General features: G+C 37.3%; 2 protein-coding genes across 8 annotated transcripts; both read right to left on the bottom strand.

The window, feature by feature from the left end:
- Positions 1-3,888: 3,888 nt before the first annotated feature.
- On the bottom strand, positions 3,889-5,010 carry LOC103705112 (zinc finger protein ZAT2-like). Its single transcript, XM_008788725.5, has one exon. The coding sequence runs from the start codon at positions 4,879-4,881 to the stop codon at positions 4,024-4,026; it is 858 nt and encodes a 285-aa protein (XP_008786947.4). The 5' UTR covers positions 4,882-5,010; the 3' UTR covers positions 3,889-4,023.
- Positions 5,011-6,069: 1,059 nt separating this feature from the next.
- On the bottom strand, positions 6,070-16,925 carry LOC103705094 (uncharacterized). 7 transcript variants are annotated; one of them, XM_039132282.3, is made up of 10 exons: positions 16,800-16,882; positions 16,441-16,506; positions 15,083-15,285; positions 13,928-14,090; positions 12,820-13,748; positions 10,283-10,456; positions 10,090-10,206; positions 7,195-7,374; positions 6,925-6,971; positions 6,070-6,566 (listed from the first exon to the last, which is right to left on the bottom strand). In XM_039132282.3, exons 4-10 carry the CDS (start codon positions 13,947-13,949, stop codon positions 6,308-6,310), a joined length of 1,728 nt encoding a protein of 575 aa, XP_038988210.3. In that variant the 5' UTR covers positions 13,950-14,090; positions 15,083-15,285; positions 16,441-16,506; positions 16,800-16,882; the 3' UTR covers positions 6,070-6,307. The 7 variants fall into 7 exon arrangements, with proteins under 7 accessions (XP_038988210.3, XP_088566504.2, XP_008786927.4 ...); XM_088710378.2 differs by having other exon boundaries at positions 16,665-16,861; XM_008788705.5 differs by lacking the exon at positions 15,083-15,285 and having other exon boundaries at positions 16,800-16,925.
- Between the last annotated feature and the right edge of the window lie 2,564 nt (positions 16,926-19,489).

Here is a 19,489-nt window from a genome sequence, read left to right as displayed (position 1 = left end):
AAGCTATGAAAGTGTAATGTGAATGTTGCAGCTCCTTTTTTTTTTTGGTGAAAAAATAGGAGGGGAGGGGGAGGGGCAAAACCCCACCTGCATAGCAGCCCTCACTGCCTCACTGGGCCTTCCTTCTACCAGAAAATGTTCGATGCGGGTCGCAAGTTTCCGCGTGCCCTCCCCAACCTGTGGAAAATCCTACTGGGCCATCCACGTGTGAGTACGTCACCCCATCGCCACTTCAGTACTGATAGAAGAAAAGCATATCTACACAGAGCCATCCGAGCGTGGGGCATGCGGTCCCATGATTTAATCGATGCCCGCGCTTTTCGAATCCAAACAACTCGGGTGGAGTCCAAGCCCCTTTACCACTAGGCTGCCCACTTTAGTGGCATGTTGCAGCTCTTTGGTGATAGGCCGCATAACTCCTGGAAGTCACTCCCTTGACTTCGGGCTTGAGTTATATGAATACAAAGAGTCATGCAACATTCCCCTCCAGTAGTCTGTGCACCGATCGATTTCGTTCTATGGAGTAATTTCATAAACTAAAAGGAAGAATGATGATGCTATTTTTCCCTCCAATATACTATTGAGCTGAAACAACTGGCCCTCCCTAGGTTGGAGATTGGGAGTTTGGATTTTCTCTCGAACAGGAGAGCATTCATGATAAAGGAGGTTCTGAAGTTAACCTTGGAAACTGTAATCTCTGATATCATATTTTTTAGCCTAATTATGACCTATCTTATAATCATAATCTCCAATACCTACAAACAATTCAAAACCAAAATGACAATGGCAACAAATGTTGCTTCCAGGTGCTGATTATTTCTGGGATATTGACCTGGAATTTTGGATGAAGTAAAAGGCATTGCAGAAGGATTGCTTAAGCTAAGTTTAGATGGTCTTGACGCCTGAAAATCTTCTCCTATGTGATATAGAGACAACAAGTCCTATTGTCTATAGATCTTGTATCTTGACTAAACTGATCAGTTCAAAGTCCAGACTGAGGTGTTCAACAATATCACTTGATCTCACTTGGCAAGGAAATTGGAGAGAAGTCTATCTCGGATTCTTGAGGATGAAAGAAAAAGTAAACAAAGCCGGAGGAAAGCCCAGAAATCTCATGGTTTCCTTTGCACATGATGTTATGATTGCATCTCTAAGCCTACGATCCAATTATAGTGCTCTTTCTTTTAGCAAACACACCCTATTTTTGTTGTCAGATAGATGACTATAAACTAAAATACAGAAAATACTAATAATTACATATATATTGCAAACCATCTTGGTTGATAGAATCAAAGCCATCCATCAAATGTTCCTCTTTTAAATAAACCACATGCATTGCATATGCAGATATAGTTTTTGTAATGATTGATCTAGGATCAGGTGAGAACCAGAAAAAATGAATCCATTGATTAGAGGCCCTTTTCCTGCAGGCATATAGGAGAAAAATTGGCAAACAAGCTGACTGCTATGAGAACTCACCTCTTACATAAGATGGAGAAAAAAAAGACCTAAACATGCATGTTGGCAAAGGGAACACACACATAATTATCCTACTCTTAAATCATGGTCCTGCATGCATCAGATGCAGGGCCCATATTAAGAGGCAGCTGTTTGTGTTTCACAATTCAGACAACATGTAGGTGGCCTCAACTTCGTGCGCGCTTATTTCTATCAATCCTCTTTTGAGAATGAAAAGAAGAATGATGGAGTAACAAGTAGGACATTAATGCATCTGTGATATTGCTCAATAAATTCCTCGACCGGTTCCTTCTTTTCCCCTTAAATAGAATGCAGTATATCACCATCCAGTACAGAGCAAATGACAAGATGAAATATTCTTGGTTCTTAAAAAAATCACCCAAAGAACTAACTTCAGGCAAGGATGGATGTTAATTGTTTCCAGACATGGTCGCAGAGAGATGGAGATGTAGAGCAAATCATATTAGATTCAAATACAACCGAAACGGGATACCACCAATACCATATTGTTTTGGCATGAGAAATCACTGAGCTTTTTGTAACTCTCCTCCAGAAGAACTTCTGCAAATCAATCAGGAAAAGTTTTATGTGATATTTTTAATCTAAACAAACATAAAGCACAGAAGATCAATATGAAGTACTTTTATGTAATTGCATTAACCTTTTGACCAGGGGACCTAGATGGTGCAGTAAAAGATCCATGTTTGGAAGAATCTATATATTCTGCTACTTGCAATAAAATTAATGAATGTTTTGCTGATTCATTTCATATCTGCATGAAAGGGAAAAACTGTTAGCCAAAGATGCAAAATAAAGAACACAAATCAAAATATTAGAAGACCAGAACAGAATTACTAGTGCATTACAAGCACGATGGAACATCTAGGGTAAATATGGTGTTTAATCATTAGTGTTTGGAAGGCCTTTTTTATTTTTTTATTTTTATTTATTTTTTTTGTGGGCAGGGGGGGGTTATATTATAGTAGCAAAATCAGCAACACAAGTACTTGATGCAGGTCCCCAAGTGGAGGCTGTTCCTGTGACATTGCAAAATTGCAAGTCTGAAGAATGAAAATTGGGATCAGGTTCCAGGAAAAGTGTCGATATTGCAAGACAGAAAGTGAAAGTACAGCACGACTTAAGATTAGGAGCAATAGAAAGCAAAATCAAGGAAAACGTAAGCAATGCATACTCGAATTCCAGAAAACTTATTACAGGATCAAAAGTCAAGCATGTCATGAGAGTTGTTGCATACTTCCTGTTTGCAATAACAAATGCCTTATGTTAGGAGATTGTTATTAGAAGTGAGAAGAAATAATCAAGAAAAGGGATTGCGATATCAGAAGATAGAGTCAGAATTTACCTTAGCTGTAGGACCCAATTTCCAGGCAAAAGTGGTGTCCAAAGAGAAGCGAGCAACTTTGGATCAGCATGATAAAGATCATTTACAGATGCAATTAGTTGAACAATTTACCCAAAGTTCCGAACAAAAATTACAGTATATAAATTTTCATAAGAGAGCTCATAAAGCTTGGTAACTTTTGGTACGGATAGCAATTCATTAACGAAATCTGAATCACATTAGTTCTTTTTTCTTTTTTTTTTTCCTTCATGCAACAGCACAACATGAGGTAATCAAAACTAACAATTTAAGCACACCATGGTGGAGAATTCATTATATATGTCGCAGGCTTCAAACCAGTCTTTATATCAAATAAAAGTGGTACAACTTAAAACCTAAAACCATAGTACATAAGTAAAAACAAATTTTTGCAACCATTAATTATTTGTGAATTAATTAACCACCAACATTTAGAACAAAGAAAGAAAGGTTCAGTTGATCAATCCACAAAATCATTAATAGATAGAAACTAATGCAGTTGATTGAGCAAAAGGCAAGAGGAGTACCTTGGATTTCTGAAAGTCTGATGACTGGTCAATGAGGCAGTTCTGCAACCACCCTTTTGCTCCCCACTGCAGACTTCCCAAGTCCTTCAAATCACCTTTGCTTTGCTGATACTATATGTTGTCTATACCCTCGACTCATTCTAGTCTGCCTTTACTTATTGAAAACAATATATCAAAAGGAATCATATTTAATAAAAAGGGGAATGGAGTCGCAGATTATATAGCTAATCATTGTCTACGCCGGATATGGTTCTCATTCATTTCAGAAAAGAACAGATGCTCAACAAGCAGACATAGAGAAAGCTGTAACTTAATTTGGGTGATATCATTAAAACTTCTAATTGAGGGAGAACAAGTATGAGGAGGACTGCTTGTTACTCCATGTCACCAGTAGTACGAACAGATGACGAATGAACACAACTTACATAAATAGAGCAACGTAAACCTAACTAGGAATCAAGTTGACAGTTATTTGGATTGATTAAGGAAAATAATCAGAACACAACGTTGAACATTCTCCATCCATGTTCCACTTTGTAGAACACGGATGTTCAAGTACAAATCAGGTTCAAATTTAAATGACGGAAAAGTATATAACATATACCTACGTATTGCATTGCCACAAATCTAATCCCCTCAAATCCCCAGCCTTAAATCCACAGCAGGTCTTGGACTGCTCTCGTTGCTCTCCGTCGGTGGAGGCAGGTTGAGGTCCAAAACATAGTTCTTGGCCGATGAAGAAGAACTCCCCACTTGGTGCTCTCCCCTCTCCCAGTGGCACCTCTTGTGCCCCCCGAGAGCCTGCCCACTGGAGAAACCCTTATAGCAGAGATTGCAATTGTGAGCAGATCCTAATGCCTCGCCGTCCACCCACGCTTTCTTTCCACCAACCTCGCAATGGACCGCTCCGTCCACTCCTTCGCTCCTCGGATTCGTCAGCCTGGCTCTGCGCTGCGGCCACCCAAACACCAACTTGCCATCAACAGCCACACCGATGCCTTGGTCATCCCTCGGGGCGCCGTTGGCTAGCATGATGAGGCTGGTGGCTACTTGGTACTCCTCGTCGGAGAAGTGGGCCGCCGCAGGAGATGACAGGCGGCGGAAGTGGGGTGGGGGGTTGATGCCACGCCACTGGCGCTCCGGGTGGCAGCGCATGTGGCCAAAGAGAGCCTTCCACGAGGAGAAGCGCTTGCCGCACTCGGTGCAGGGTGGAGTGGTCTTCGGGGGGGTGGCGGTGGAGGTGGAGGCGGCAGCATCCGGTTTCCTTCGAGGGGGTCTCGGCTTCTTCGGGGTGGCCGTGGTGGGAGGGTAGGAGACAACGTCCCGGGAAGGGAGGGGAAGGTTGAGACTCCCGGAAGAGAAACCGCCACCATCGGAGGCGTTGTTGGTCGCGGGCCAGTGGATGAGCGGCGGAGCGGCGGCCAGGGTTGCGGGAGGAGGAAGAGGAGAGAAGCCGATGGTGGTGGTGGTGGTGGTGTTCGTGGAGTCGTCCATGGGAGAAGGTGGTTACGTTGGTCTGGGAAGTGGGAAACGCGGGCATACAAAAGAGTTCAAATGGTTGGAGGGAGGGGGACGGTTCGAGCGGTTACAGTTACTCCTCCTCCCGGCACCACACCTGCCGATGGGTCGGGTCCTGACACTAGCCGTAATCCGACCGAACCCGATACGCTGAGGACCTGACACGACCCGAGTTAAGAGGAAGCGGCGTAACGGTTACTACCGGGTCAGCTTTCCTGCAATTATTAAAATCGGCCGAAAAGATCTAATCGGCCAAAATACCATTTTATTAAAAAATTATATCTTATACCATCTGCACCATATGATGATGCACCACGCATAGGCGTTCATTTTTGTAGGCTGCATTCGTGATAATTAAAATAAAAAATATTAAAATATAATGTAAAAAATATGTATAGTTATTGATTTTTTTTTCATTTAGCTCTTTTAACAACATTGAAGAAAAAAATAGTTTAAAGATATCTAAATAAAACAAACAAAGTATATATTTTTACTTAATTTTGTAAGGGAATTGGTTCTTTTTATTGAAGAGAATTGATTATAGAAATACTAAGCAATGAACTCCTTTTAAGCAAATGCAAATATAATTTTTATAACTTAATAAGCCATCATAACTCCACTATTGTTTGAGAGGTGGTTTGATAGGTTAAGAGCTTTCTCAAACAAATAGCAAAAGTTTGAATTTTACCACTCCACCCACCACTCTTTGCTCCCCTGGTTTTCACGACAACCGGCCGGTTTGATCTCGTTCTCACCATGGCAGTTGCATTTTCCGATCCTACCACAAAAGTCAAACCGGACAGGAAGCCAGTTCACCAGTTTTCGGTCCGACCAGCCGTTCAATCTGGTCTGATTTTAACAATTTCCAAGCATGGTTGCAAAATAAAAAGATAACTTAACAAGCAAGAATGGATTCCAGACATGGTTACAAGAGACTGGCGATGTCAAGGGGAAAGGAATTACACCCAATCTCCATAAAGGGGAAACGAATGCAATCGGCTTCTTAACACGATTTTAAAGTACTTAATTTAGATATTCTCATGAGGTTGCTCACCGATCTGTGCCCTAGATCAAATCAGCAACAGCAATGAGTTAGAGATTGAGATCTCCAGGACCTAAATCCATAACGCCTTGCAGAAAGGCCAACAACTGAAGAAGGTATCATAAAAAAAGTGTTTTCAAGGTGAATACACATATTTACAACTGCAAAGAGTGGCAGTCAACGATAATATGTACATACAACTGATACATAGACAAGTAGTTCATATCTTACTCTTAAGAAACCAGAAAGGGAAACTGGAAATATAATTTGAAGCAAGTCAAGAAGCAAGCCTTCAATCAACGTCTGATGCAAGCTGTTCAGACAACCACAGGTTATCAGCTGTACACCTCAGTCTTATCATCAAAAAAGTACCCAGTCATCATCAAGAGATGCCTTGTGATTGTCACTAACATATCCTTCCAGAAGCTGGTTTTCGGATGACTTTTCATTAATTCTTGGGCTTTCTCTATCTAGAGGATGAAGAACTTGGTCAGCGAATAACTTTTTATTATATAACGAGCTGCAAGTCAGCAATGTCCTTGTTCCGTCGAGTGGAGCATGTCCATCAACTCTTTCTTTGAGCAACAGCACATCCTCACAGATAACGGTTATCTCTCCTCTGCAAAGTGATGTTCTAATTAGTTAAGTTTCTTCTCATCCATATTTGTTCTAATATTCTTAATTACATGAGATATATTTTATTCATTTGAAACAACTTAGGATATATTGTTCGCTGGAAATAAAAGAATGCACAATGTGGACTTCAACTTTTCCAGATTTATACTCATAGTAAATTTACAGTCAAGATTATTGTTTCCATATAAAAAGCACTTGAAAAGTTAAACCACGAATGCATGCAATAATCACTACACAAGAAAGTCATACTGCAGACAAAATTTTGGAAAATAGAAGCTTGCATACCATTGGAGTTTGCAAACAAATTCAAAGTTAAATTAACTAAGCATGTGGAAACTTACTGCAAGACGTCAACAATGCGGCCACGATCCATTAAGAACTCCCTCAACTGCAACATAGTAACCAGAAGATTATAATGCTGCTGACTAGCATTTCATTCTTAATGCAGGTGGGGTGTTCATAGCACAAATATATACCAACTTTTCTTTTTTAAATTATATATTAGAGCATGGCATGTACAATGCATGTTGCCATGGAAGCATGAAGAAGGGAACTTCGTGAGAGCTCCACTCCAGAGTTTGGGTTATATAGTAGAATTAATAAATGGTTACCTTGGAGTTCTCCTCCATTTCCTGTTGGAGTCTTCTAGACTCATGCTCTACGGTCACCATGATAGCCTCCTGCCCGTCAAGAACCCTGTGAGCCAATTCTTCCTTTTCAAGCTTTTCCTGCTCAGCTCTTGCCCGTGCTTCCTCTGCAGCAGCTAATCGTGTTTCAAGACTTTGGTGAATCTAGCAAGAAAGAAGCTGAGGTCAGGAGCAGAAAACACAAACCACAGTCAAAATATTCAGCATTTCACACTATCTATTGGCTGCCTACAACTTATAAAGCATGGAACCCGTTCTGTTAAAATACCTGATATTGGTTTTCCATAACCACAGTAGGGACAATTAAGGGGTTGAAACCAAAATCTGTAAAGGAATACAATTAACTTGTGCATTCATGTTTGTGAACTTTTGGCGAATACCTGTCTTTTTCTAAATTTTGAATCTATGACGACGGCTGAATTGTTAGCAAAGACAATTTTAAAGAAAAGAGGTATAAAAAAGATCAATTTCGTGGATGTTGAATTCTCTAAAACAACTCAGAACCAAGGGATGGGAAGACCTGGCAAATGGGGGAGAGAGGAGTTCATGGCAAAGGAAGATGGTGTTAAGGGTTCCTTGAGTGCCAGCACTGCCCTGTAGTTGGACAACTGCATGGAAACTCTAGTCAAGGGGAGCTTTGATCATGCATGTACGCATGTTAGAATTTATCCATGTAATGTGGCCTAAATAATCACTTGTAGATAGAAGGTGTGGCTCCATGTTTTGTTTTAATAAACCTGGACTCCCACATAAGGTTAGCCTAGTCAGTTAAGTTGCCTATTCCAATTACTTGGGAGATGAAATGAAAGTCCTAACTAGACTAAGGATCTTGAAGGTTTATGAAACCAGCAACTAGATATATGAGGGTTCCGGTCCCTCTCTCTAACTCATATCAAGATACGCCCACAAAGTTTCCCACCAATACTCTACATGGAGAGTGAGGTGAGAGAAGACCGGTATGCTTAGTGATTTCCAGTAGATTGTTCTCCAGTTTGGCTTCGATTATAGGAGTATTACGGCTATTGTCAATGTAAGGTATGCAATCCAACCCTAATACTGATTGTGATTTTCCTTGATCATGAGAACAATGATCCTATGCATTATTGTACATATGCTTATATGTAAGACCAGAAAACCATGGTTCGTGTTCTATGATAAAGCAAATCATGGCAAGATCAAGCGAAAGTTGTTGAAAGCCGAGAGAAAAAGTGAAAGTGAAATTTTAGATTAAAATATTTTTTTGGGTCAAATCCCATTGAATTTTCGATTAAAGGATTTCTCTTAAATCTAAAATTAATATATAATGGTTTCATACTGATTTTTGGAATTAAAAAAGGGGTAAATCAGGGGTTTTAGTTTTCTCATGATTAGATGGTGCTCTTGCTACTAGTGAGATTATAAAAAAAAAGGGTCCTCTTTCTTAACAGAAATTTTAACATTGGAAAGAGATTTGTGTTCATGAACATCATCACTGGATTCAAGTACTACCAACATCACGGTGGTGACCACATCATAGATTGGTCGCTGGATCATATCATAGCAAGGTAAAAGTATAATTCTTCTATGAAAGAAAGATTAAAAACCCTTACAAGTGACCACCAGCCTGACTGTGCCAGACCAGACACCAGCTGGTATATCGACAACAAGGTGGCTGACTGGTGGGTACCCTTTGGCTGTCCATCTCTATGGTCGACCACACTACTGGCCACTATCCCTTTCAACTTGAGTTCCCACACTCATGATCAGCTGCTGGCGTCAAGATGCCTGTCAGTTTTTCCCAATAGTTGGATGGCCGATGGGTGGTTGCCCAGCGACGACTACGACATGGCCATGGGAGGGTCAGCCATGGTTAATCATGGCTGTTCTTCTTTCCTTCCCTGGTTTGAATAAGAAAAGGAGAAGGCATACTAGGTCAAGCCTATGGTTCAGGTCGGTTTTGGATCTCGGCTCAGATCTAAACCTTATTCACCAAACAAAGGATTGTGGGCTGGTTTGTTTTGGGCTTGATGGGTAGGCTAGGTTGATTGCATTGGGCTTTGGTGTAATTCAATCAATGAATATTATTTAGGAACCAGAATTAATCTTAGTCCATGAAAATAATGGCTTAATATCACACGTTAGTATAATCACAGTTTTCCATCCAAATTTCATGAAAATTGGATCTAGCTTGAGCAATTAGGCTCAGAATAGGATGAAGAACCTTGACGATTAGTTCTAAATAACTGCTAAACTTGTAATAATGGTATATTGTTATTTTATTTACTATAAATTATTTATTTTTGTAATTTCATTCATCATCAGAAAATTCTGACATTTTTCGCATAGCCATAAAGGGCCTAAAGCATGTTAGGGGCTTTCAAATAGCTGAACTTTTAAGAGATTTTTGTTCTCTTCCATTATGGATTTAAATTGCATAAATGTGTGTTGGATTGCAATAAACCAAAAGGTAACCAATCCAGTACAAGTAAATGTTCAACTGTCTTGTCTTATATTGCAAATTATAAAGAAATTTAGTTTCTTTCTCATCTTGGTTATTTATTGCATTCAAGTTGTTGGATTATGACTTAAATCCATGATATTGCACCCGAAATATTAAAAGAATTCAGGAACTGAACACTAATGGTATGATATGTGATATTTCAAATCCTTAGTAAATTTATATATTTGAAACTTTAAAGAGAGCTCTGGATGCAAGAGCGTTGAATGCATCTGCCACGCAACTTACATGTGAAGCTATAATCCTTGTACATCCATTACCAGAAAATTTTACTTTAAAAATTTAAAAAGAACAAGTACTCATTGCATGGCAGATAAAAACACGTAAATGGGTATATATATTAAATGTATTTCCTTTTTCACCTCGTCAAGGATTAAAAGAGATTTGTTTCTTTCATCTGACATATTGCTAATCTGGGACTGAAGCTCCTGAATTTCAGTTGTTAATATGGATTTCTCATGATAAACTTCCCCGGCTCTCTGACAAAATCAGAAATAACATCAGTTCCCTATCATGAAACTGAAAAAGAAACAATAAAAAAACCAAGTGCACAACCTTGTCGTTTGATTCCTTTGCATGTTTCACCATCTGTTTGAGGTCCTCCACCTTAGTAAGAATATCTTGACCGGCCATGATAACTTCTTCTTTAGCCTGTTTAGCTCTCTCCTCATGAAGCTCTACTGCTTTTACCATATTAATAACTGATTCCAAGGCAGATTCCAATGTTTTCTGCACAATTTTCAGTGAAGAAATTATATCTACTTTGACAGTAACTATAAAACATAAGTTCTTAACCAAGTAGTGGAAAACCCTGCCCTATGCTTGTTTCGAGGAGGCCTTAAACAAGCAAACTTCTTTGCAATACTCAGGACTTGAAAGAAGCAAAAACAAAGACAGATGCACACAAAAAAAATCATATTAGAAGATGGAAGTTATAGCATGCAGCTACCAATATGCAAAGCAGAAACAGTGTATGATCCATAGTCATTCAAAAGAATATAAAGTGGGTAAAGACAATACATACAGAACTTAAAAATACAAAGCTACATTTGGCAGAAACAAGATTATGAAATATCATTCCCAGTTTGATGGCTAATCAGCGGATGCATATCTAGAAACTAAACAGATCGATGGCTCCTTCCAGTGATAAAGAAGAAGAAAATTGAAAAAGAAACAATTATAATTCATAATCAGTGTAATCCGTGTCAGATACAGATATATATGAGTAATGAGTACATACTGATATTCAGGGTGGTCTAGCTGTCAAGAGGAGCAGTTGTGAAGAGCCACTATAAAAAGTAAAAAAATAAATGGCTAAAGTTAGGCAATGGAGGCTGTTTGAGTTTTGAATTTGGCCATCGGAACCCAACTGGACATAACATTATGTACTCATGTCACATATAGATGGAATTAGTTTCATATTATATATTTCTATTAAATTAAATATTTGTTTCACCACATCTGATTCAGTGAATTACAACAACCATTATTACTTAATTGGCTTAAAAGTTGCATGTTCCATCACCAGACTTTATATCGAGATAAGGAAGTAGTCCTTTTGCCTTTCTATTTTCTCTTTCTTTATTCAAGAATAAATGCAATCAAATGGGGGATAACTTTGCAAGATGTGAAATGGAAAAAAGGATCTATAAGGACGAACGAAAAGGGGATGAAATATGAGAAATGCACCTTCATTTTTTAAACCTCACAACTTTGTGTGTAACATAGGACGCCAAAAGTAAATTGTGAGCAGTGTATCTCCATTTTCACAATTAATATATCCAAATTTTTTCAAGCATTTAATCATAAAATTAAATCCAACTTTCAAGTCTAGTTTTACGTGAAGTTAAAAAGAGCAATGCCACCTTAATTCTGTTTTCAGAAATTAAACAAAACCACGAGTTAAAAAAAAAAAAAAATCAGAATTTTTTTTCTCATGCCACATTCCCCTATTCCTTCCCTTTTCCTCCTTCTAATCCCTCTTCAAATAAAATTCTTAATATTCTTAAACTGAAATAAGCAGATCACTACTGCCTATCACACTCTTTTGTAATCTCTTATCGCACATGAATCGGCACATCATCTTCTTTCAGATATAAATGAAGAGCTTTGCCATTTAGAGGGTACAGAAAAAAATGATAAATATATTTCTAGACTACATTTATCTTCTAGAGTCTCAACCAAAAGCAAAAAAAAAAGGTCTGGAAGAAAGAGATTATCCACATGCCAAAGATGACTTATGATGCTCTCCTCACCACAATCATCTTCTGGACAAATATCATAAATCATACGAGTTACATCTGAATTTAGTTAATAAAATCTGATGGTTTTGAAAAAAAAAATATGCCCTAGGATAGCTTAGTCCCTTTAGATAAGTCTCCAGAATGTCTATGAAAGATGAAAGGTCCATCTTAAAGAAAAATCAGATAAAGACTCCACTCTGAGAAGCCTATTCTAGACCTTTAAATAAGGGTTCTTATTCACTTGCTGGGTTTGATCTCACTATTACCTGTACTTACACTACATCTAAAAATCAAGGAAAACCAAACATTAATATAAACCCTTGATCTTAGCCTGCAGTTGCAAAAAGATGGCTAGAACTAACCCTATGTAGTGCTCCCAAAAACATGTTATATGCACTGCAAATTGAACTCACGATTCTCAAAAATATCCTTCTTCCTTCATTTTTAGAGTATCTGCAACTAATCTTTCATTCTGGTTATTCCATACCAGGTATCTAGTACATATTGAGAATGATGTTTACTTTCTAAGCTTAAGTTCCATCTTTCCTTTAACATCTAAATATGATTCTTCATACAAGAAGGATAAAACTGTTAGGTATAGTTTTGACAAGAGTGCAATTCAGCTGTTTTAAAATCACCCATCATTAGAATGAGAATAAGATGACCACAGTACTATATGATGCTAAATGAATGTGTGTTGTTGAAGGTCTAGGGAAAAAGATGATATTAACTAAATGCTAGATTTATCAAAATACTAGCTTATTTCACATTAAAAGAATTCACTGATCATAAAACAAAAAAACCTAAATTGAAGTGATGTAAAAATGCACTATATTGCATAAGTCATACCTTGCTGTTTTCAGCATCAAGGATAGAATCTTCAAGAAAATTAATATTTACAACCTGGCCAGATCGACCAGCTACCATTGAAGATTGACAATTATCACCTGAAGAAGCCATCTTATTCTCAAAGGCCAACAACTCAGCATGCTTCACAGAGTCTGTACTGTTTTCAAGATTACATGATGAGATATCACCAGACGGGGTAAAGGAAGTTACAACAGAGTCATTAACTTCTAAATCACATAAATCCTGGATATTTGCAGCCTCTGTCAAACATCTCAATAATTGTTCTTTATATTCACCTTCATGACCATTCATATCCTTCTCTACAGCAGCACCAAGTTCCATTATATCTGTACTGCCTACAAAGATTGGGGTTGAAAATTTCTGAGCTTGCATACCAACACATGTCACAGTACCATTTGCCTCTGTCCCATACAATTCTTGGACAGTACCATCGAGAGAAACACACTGATTTTTTGCCAATCCCTGACACGGTTCAACTATTTGTTCTACCAGATTGACTGCCTTTCTATGTTCTGCATTGGACAGGTGATCATGGACAAGGATATTGGAAGGTGAAGTGTCCATGACTATTTCATCCAAGGAGTGTGGCTTTGAATCAAAAGCATTAATTGTATGATCAAAAATAAGATCTATTGCATCTTCCATCATTTTGGCTTGTGATGATGGACTCGCAGTAACATCAACGGCTTCATGTGGACAGGGAAACAAACCTGGCTCATTTGGCCTTCCTACATGCGAACCTTTGCTTACTGATTTCTCCATGCATGATGACTCAGCATTAGCTGCTTGTGTGTAATTATCAGAAATAGCACTTTCACATACAACGAATGGTTCCGGGAGCGGGAGCAGACTTGTATTCTCTTTGTCTCCCTGATGTCCCAACAAACTATCCTGCTTGTTCATTCCGGCTACACATCCAACATGTTATCTAGTATTAGCTACCAAAAAGAAAAAGCAAAAATACATTATATTGTATGTGTTTGTCCTACATAAGTGCATATGGAGCATAAAAAAAATGCCATAATCAACAAGCTCAAAAGATGAGTAGTTCCAATATAATATATGACATCATCAAAGGAACACTTACCATTGGCAAGTGAATGTTCCATGTCATAAGCATGATCAAGTGTATAAGATGTTTCCCTTGTTTCACTTATACATGGTAAAACTTCCAAAAGAACAAATTCAACAGCTGCATCAACATCCTTCGAATATTCAGTGGCAACAGCCTTTAGGATACGAAGATCTATCTGCAGGAAGTCATGAAAAAGAATTGATCATTACTTGAATTGTAAATGCAACAAATTTGTGAGCACGCAAAAAGAATAATACACCTTGCATTTATATTTACTTAACATATATTGGTTTAGAATTAATAAATTCAAGAAGTTGAGAAGTTAACTGAATTTCAGAACAAGCCTTGTACAACAACCAACCTACTTAATTGAATTACCAAAAAGTAATTATAATGTAAATACTCAAGTTATTGTATGATGTTTGAACTTTGAAGTATCTTAAGTGCAAAGTTAATGTCATATCATGTGAAAGACAACTTTTTACATTTCATTTCAGGTCCAAACTCACTTTTGTGCTCCATTCAAATAGCACAAACCTCAAGTAGCTAGTTTCAGAAAGACCGTTGTGGACTTACTGCATGATAAATTAAACCATCAAAACTATCATTATTAGATATAGCTATGCCTTTCTCTAAGGAAACCACTTCAGTAATGTACTGCATAGTTTTCTCTAGTTACCGTGGCTAGTCACTACAATTCATTTAAAAGAGAACCTGCATAACATCCTGACTAAACCCTTTGGTTAGGAGAAAAAGAGAGCCAATGGCAGGAGGGTGTGTGTGTGTGTGTGTGTCTATATATATCTCTTATGGCCACAATAACCTTAAGTATGCGCTGCCACTTACAGGTTGTTACGATATGGTTGGTTATAAATGTATGTGGTAAAAGCCCCGAAATACATGAGAAAAGAAAATAATAAACTTCAAAAGACAATTTACTAGTAGCTTTTAACAAAGCACAGATTGAGAGAGAGAGGGAGGGCTCGCTGGTTCTTCCACATAAAATTTTCAATTTGTGATAATACACACAGAAAATCTAGAAGATGCAATAAGATTATCCCTTTGTAAACTTGTTAGGAAAGCTTCTTCCATGTTCATTGATTTTCTTTCTAGAATATGGCACAAAAAGAACTTAGTTTTCCTGAGTTTGAGTTTTGGGGGCTGTACGTATTATAGTTATACCAAAAGGGCATGGTATATTTTCCAGGCATCTGCTATCAAAGGCTGACCATGATGCAAACCCTGTGGATTGCGGAACAGCACGCAACAGCATTTCGAATTAAAACCTCATGAGTGGCAACTAGGGCACACCAATTCACTTGGGGGCTGCTTGATGGTGCTCCACAGCCCACATGTTATGCGAAAAGCAGCTGCAATCATTGGCGCCCACATGTTAAACCTTAAAATAGCTGCTAGCTAAACATTTTATCCATCTATCTATACATTAAAATATTAAATCCAAACTTCCAAATCTGTCCGTGAAGCTCTGTGTTGCACAGTTATTCATCTGCACACTGCCAATAACTACAAATATCTTAAATTAATATACCCCACTTAGCTCAGTCTTTACTTCGGGGGAGAGAAACAAGAGGAGTGCATGTATTCATCAAATTGAAAGAATAACATAAGAAAATATTCAACTAGTCTGGAGCATGACATACATCCATACCATCTAGTCAAATGAACATGCATGCTAGACTCTTGTTGAGAGAAAGGCCCGCTAAAGAAGTTTCCATAAAGTATTGAAGGAAATCAGTCATTCAAGTTACTTCTACAAGTCTACAAGTCATGCATGGGCAGGATCCTGAAACATTTACAAATGCCCTAGTTTAAAAGGCCTTCATTTTTAATCAGTTGATACTTGATAGTGATGAGTGCATCATAAGCAAATTGTTTGGAGACCCATCAGGTATGGAACGTGTTGCAAGGGACCTAGAGACAGTATTATCATAGACTTTGGAACAGTCTGCAAGCATGGGTTCTGTATGTTTAAAATCAGAGCTTCATAGAAAGGGAAAGACAATATTCGGGTCCTTCCAGGCAAGAACTATGATTTGAGGTTAGCTAATTGCACAAATATTTCATTATCAACATATCAAAATTCAAGATTAACATTTGTGATCTTTTCTGGCAGACAAATATGACTGCCTTGTTCAAGTTGTGTGTCAATGATAAACAGTAGTAAAGCTCAGGCTGACAAACACACACACACACACACACACACATATGCCTAGTTAATTGTTGTGGTTGATCATAAGCACCATTAGGCTTAAGTTTATGTGACTTGTTAGCATATCTCCTAAAGATACAGAAAATTCCTAGTAGAAAGATAAGAAAAAACATAAATTCCTACAAATAAGAACAAAATTATGTTAGCATAGATTAGAAGGCTAATTACAAGAAAAACTCAATACACAGCCGGTCATCCTCACCTTGAAGAAATCATTTTTTTGTTTTTTACTTTACTTACTGAATTCCATTCCACAATCAAAATCAGTGACTGCGATTATAAGGCGATTTCTTACTTGGGGGAAAACCTCCTGCAAGGAATAAAAGACTGACTTGCAAGTCATCTTCTCGGAGCTCTTAATCTGCGAAAACATCAAAAAAAAAAAAAAAAGAGGTGGGGGTGTCAAATCTTAAATGGAGCGTAACATCATCTACCTGCCAAATTTCCACCACAAAGAAACCTAACAAGATCGAAAGAATTAACCACAAAAAACACAAAAATAAGGCAAAAAAAAATTACATTAATAAAGCTTTGAAGACAAAAGAAAACAAAGAACGGAAAGAAAAAGAACACGCGAACTGATCCCGATGGAGATCGGAAGCTTCAAGAAGAGGATAAACAGTGGGAATAACTGGGAAAGGGCAAGCGCCTGACCTCAGCTAAGTAGCTGATAGTATAGACGCGGGTTGGAGCCGAGGAAGAAAAAGAGGAAGCGTGAGAGACGGAGTATCAGGGTTGAAGCTTCTTTGAAGGGGCAGAGAGAAATCACTCGAGAGTTTTTCTGTGCCACGTGTCATGAGGCTATTTGTACAGTTCTCCAGATTTGTTGCCAAACAGCGCCCGGTAAAAGAAATTATATCCTGCACGGCCAAGCACGGCCCCTCGTTTCTATGCGTAAGTTTTTTTTGAGACAGTGCGTAAATTTTCCTCCTTGCGATATTGAAAATTTACAGAGAGTAACTTGCGTTGCCCTTCTTTTCCTTGAAAAAACCAAGCGCCCGTTTGGTTCGCGGAAAAAGAAGAAAAAAAAAAAAAAAAAGGCAACAAAAAAAAGTAATAAAATATTTTTTATTTAATTAAAATTTTTAAAAAAGAGAGATAGAAAAGTTGTATTCTCATTGGAATATGATTCCCATATTTCATGGAAAAATCTTTCCCATGAAAAACATGAAAAAGTAACTTTTCTATGAGGCAGAAATCACTCTATTTTTATTTTTTCCCAAAAAGATCATTCAGCATTAAAGAAACATTAAAGAGGTATTAAAGACCTAATTTTTATTAAAAGTATTGTACGAATTATACATAACTTTCCGAGGAAAGTGGATGGCCAACCAAACACTTTGAAAAATTGTCACTTTCCCATGGTCAACCAAACATGCCAAAAGTATTTTCCTAGGCATCATCTTTTTAGGAATTTGTTTCCCAGGAATCATATTCCTATGATGAAAAATGCTTCCCGCGAACCAAACGAGCCCTAAGTGGGTTCCATGATTACTTGGATGGAAAAGGAATTCAAGAGTTACTACAAAGGCAGGAGCCCCACCCTCTGATTTTTCCAAGATGAACTTTGACGGTTGCATCAGGGCGGGTGGTTGCAGTAGCGCTGGGTTTGTCATCAGAAATCAGCAGGCCAGACTAGCGGCGGCTGAGGGGTGGCGTATTTTTGACCAGACCCCTGTCAGGGCCGAGGTTAGGGCCGCTTGGGAGGGTGTTTTCTATGCGAAACAGGTGTTGGGTGTGGATTATATCATTCTTGAGGAAGATATTGCTACGGTGATCGAGGAGATCCTGAGCTCTGGGTAGTCTGATGGGAGCATGCGGTTGATTCAGGATACTCGCCGCCTTCTGGACGACTGTATTCTATTCCGGGCTACTCATATGTACAGAGAGACCAATAGTGCTGTGGACTAGGTGGCTTTCTATGTAGCCCAATATTCCGAAAATGTTATTTGTGACGGACGTGGCTCAGTCCCAAATTTTTTTGTAGTTTTTGTTTTTTTCTAACTTTTTGGGCTATGCTCGCGCCAATGAAAAAAAAAAGAAAAAAAAGCAAGAAAAGATGGCTAAAAAAAATCTTAAAAGCCATTTATTTGCTTATAATTTTATTGTATACAATTCAAATGAGGACTATAACTGCATCTGCTACAATTATTAAAATTATAGTTACAAAAGCTATTTCTATTTAATTATTTGTAATAAAGATCAGCAATGCAAAGTACGGTATACTTTGTACATGGTTGCCATGTAGGGGTTTATTGCCAATAAATAATGAATCATTAATTTTGTAACTTGCAAGAATTTTATGGTGAATATTAATTTTATAATGAATACATAAAATAGAATAAGAACCTCATTTTTATTAGTCATAAATCTTTAGAGCCTTTGAAGTCTGGATCTAGATATTGGGATATTTAAAGACTAACTAACAATATTCACTTTCATTATGCACTACATCTTGATTATTTATATAATAATAAAATAAAATAATATTGTTATTAAATTATTATTTAATTATTTTTAGCTATTAATTTAGTAATTATATTATTTTAAAATAATTCAATAAAAATATAATTAGATATATTATTATTAACACGATTTGATTATTATTATATCATGTATAAATTTCAGTAAGAGTCAATATGACACAATAATAATAATAACAATAATAATAGCAGCGACGACAATAATAGTGGTGATAATAATAATAAATATTTGTATTATTAATTATTATTATTATAGAAATGATTATTACAGTAATATAGCATTTTGATTATTGTATAGTAATTGCCATATTATTACTATAATTATAAAATATATTTTTATTATTAATTTATTATTGGATTATTATAAAAAAAATTGTATAGTAATCATATCACCACAAAATAAATTGATTCTATAATGCTTAGATATACTCTTATTATCAAATTTGCATAAATTGTAAATAATAATAAATCAATCATTGATACAAAATTAAGGAGAAACAAAATAGACTTGTTGGAATGGCAAAGCTCTATCCATCATCATTTTTTGGATAAAGAAAAAGACCCTATAAATAGGCTTTACATCAGAATGATTCATCCTCGCACTAACCACAACTCCTATAAAATAGGACTACAAATAAAGCACTTTCTCAGCTACAAAATCAAATAATCAAATACCTAAAGATTCAGACAAACCTACCAATGACTAGAGCTTTTAATTAATAAATATGAAATAAAACATTTAAATTTTAACAATCACTAGTATGATTTGCATTATAACGTGCGTAGGTAATAAAGCAGATACATATAAATTCGAAGAAAAATATTACGCGGCTCGCAAGAAGAGTTCTCTTCGCAGGCCAA

This window comes from Phoenix dactylifera, chromosome 14, assembly GCF_051530095.1.
Source record: "Phoenix dactylifera cultivar Ajwa chromosome 14, Ajwa_hap1_PhDact_Kaust_v1.1, whole genome shotgun sequence".
In the NCBI taxonomy this organism is placed as follows: domain Eukaryota; kingdom Viridiplantae; phylum Streptophyta; class Magnoliopsida; order Arecales; family Arecaceae; genus Phoenix; species Phoenix dactylifera.
This window is presented reverse-complemented; position numbering and strand designations above follow the sequence as displayed.

Bases quoted from the DNA above. Each gene is read 5' to 3' on its own strand.
- LOC103705112 (XM_008788725.5), bottom strand. From the start codon at position 4,881: ATGGACGACTCCACGAACACCACCACCACCACCACCATCGGCTTCTCT.
- LOC103705094 (XM_088710377.2), bottom strand. From the start codon at position 16,518: ATGTTTTCGCAGATTAAGAGCTCCGAGAAGATGACTTGCAAGTCAGTC. The intron at 13,749-13,927 runs GTAAGTGTTCCT...TTGGATGTGTAG, and splicing joins GGAACATTCACTTGCCAATG to CCGGAATGAACAAGCAGGAT. The intron at 10,207-10,282 runs GTTGTGCACTTG...TGATTTTGTCAG, and splicing joins CAAAGGAATCAAACGACAAG to AGAGCCGGGGAAGTTTATCA.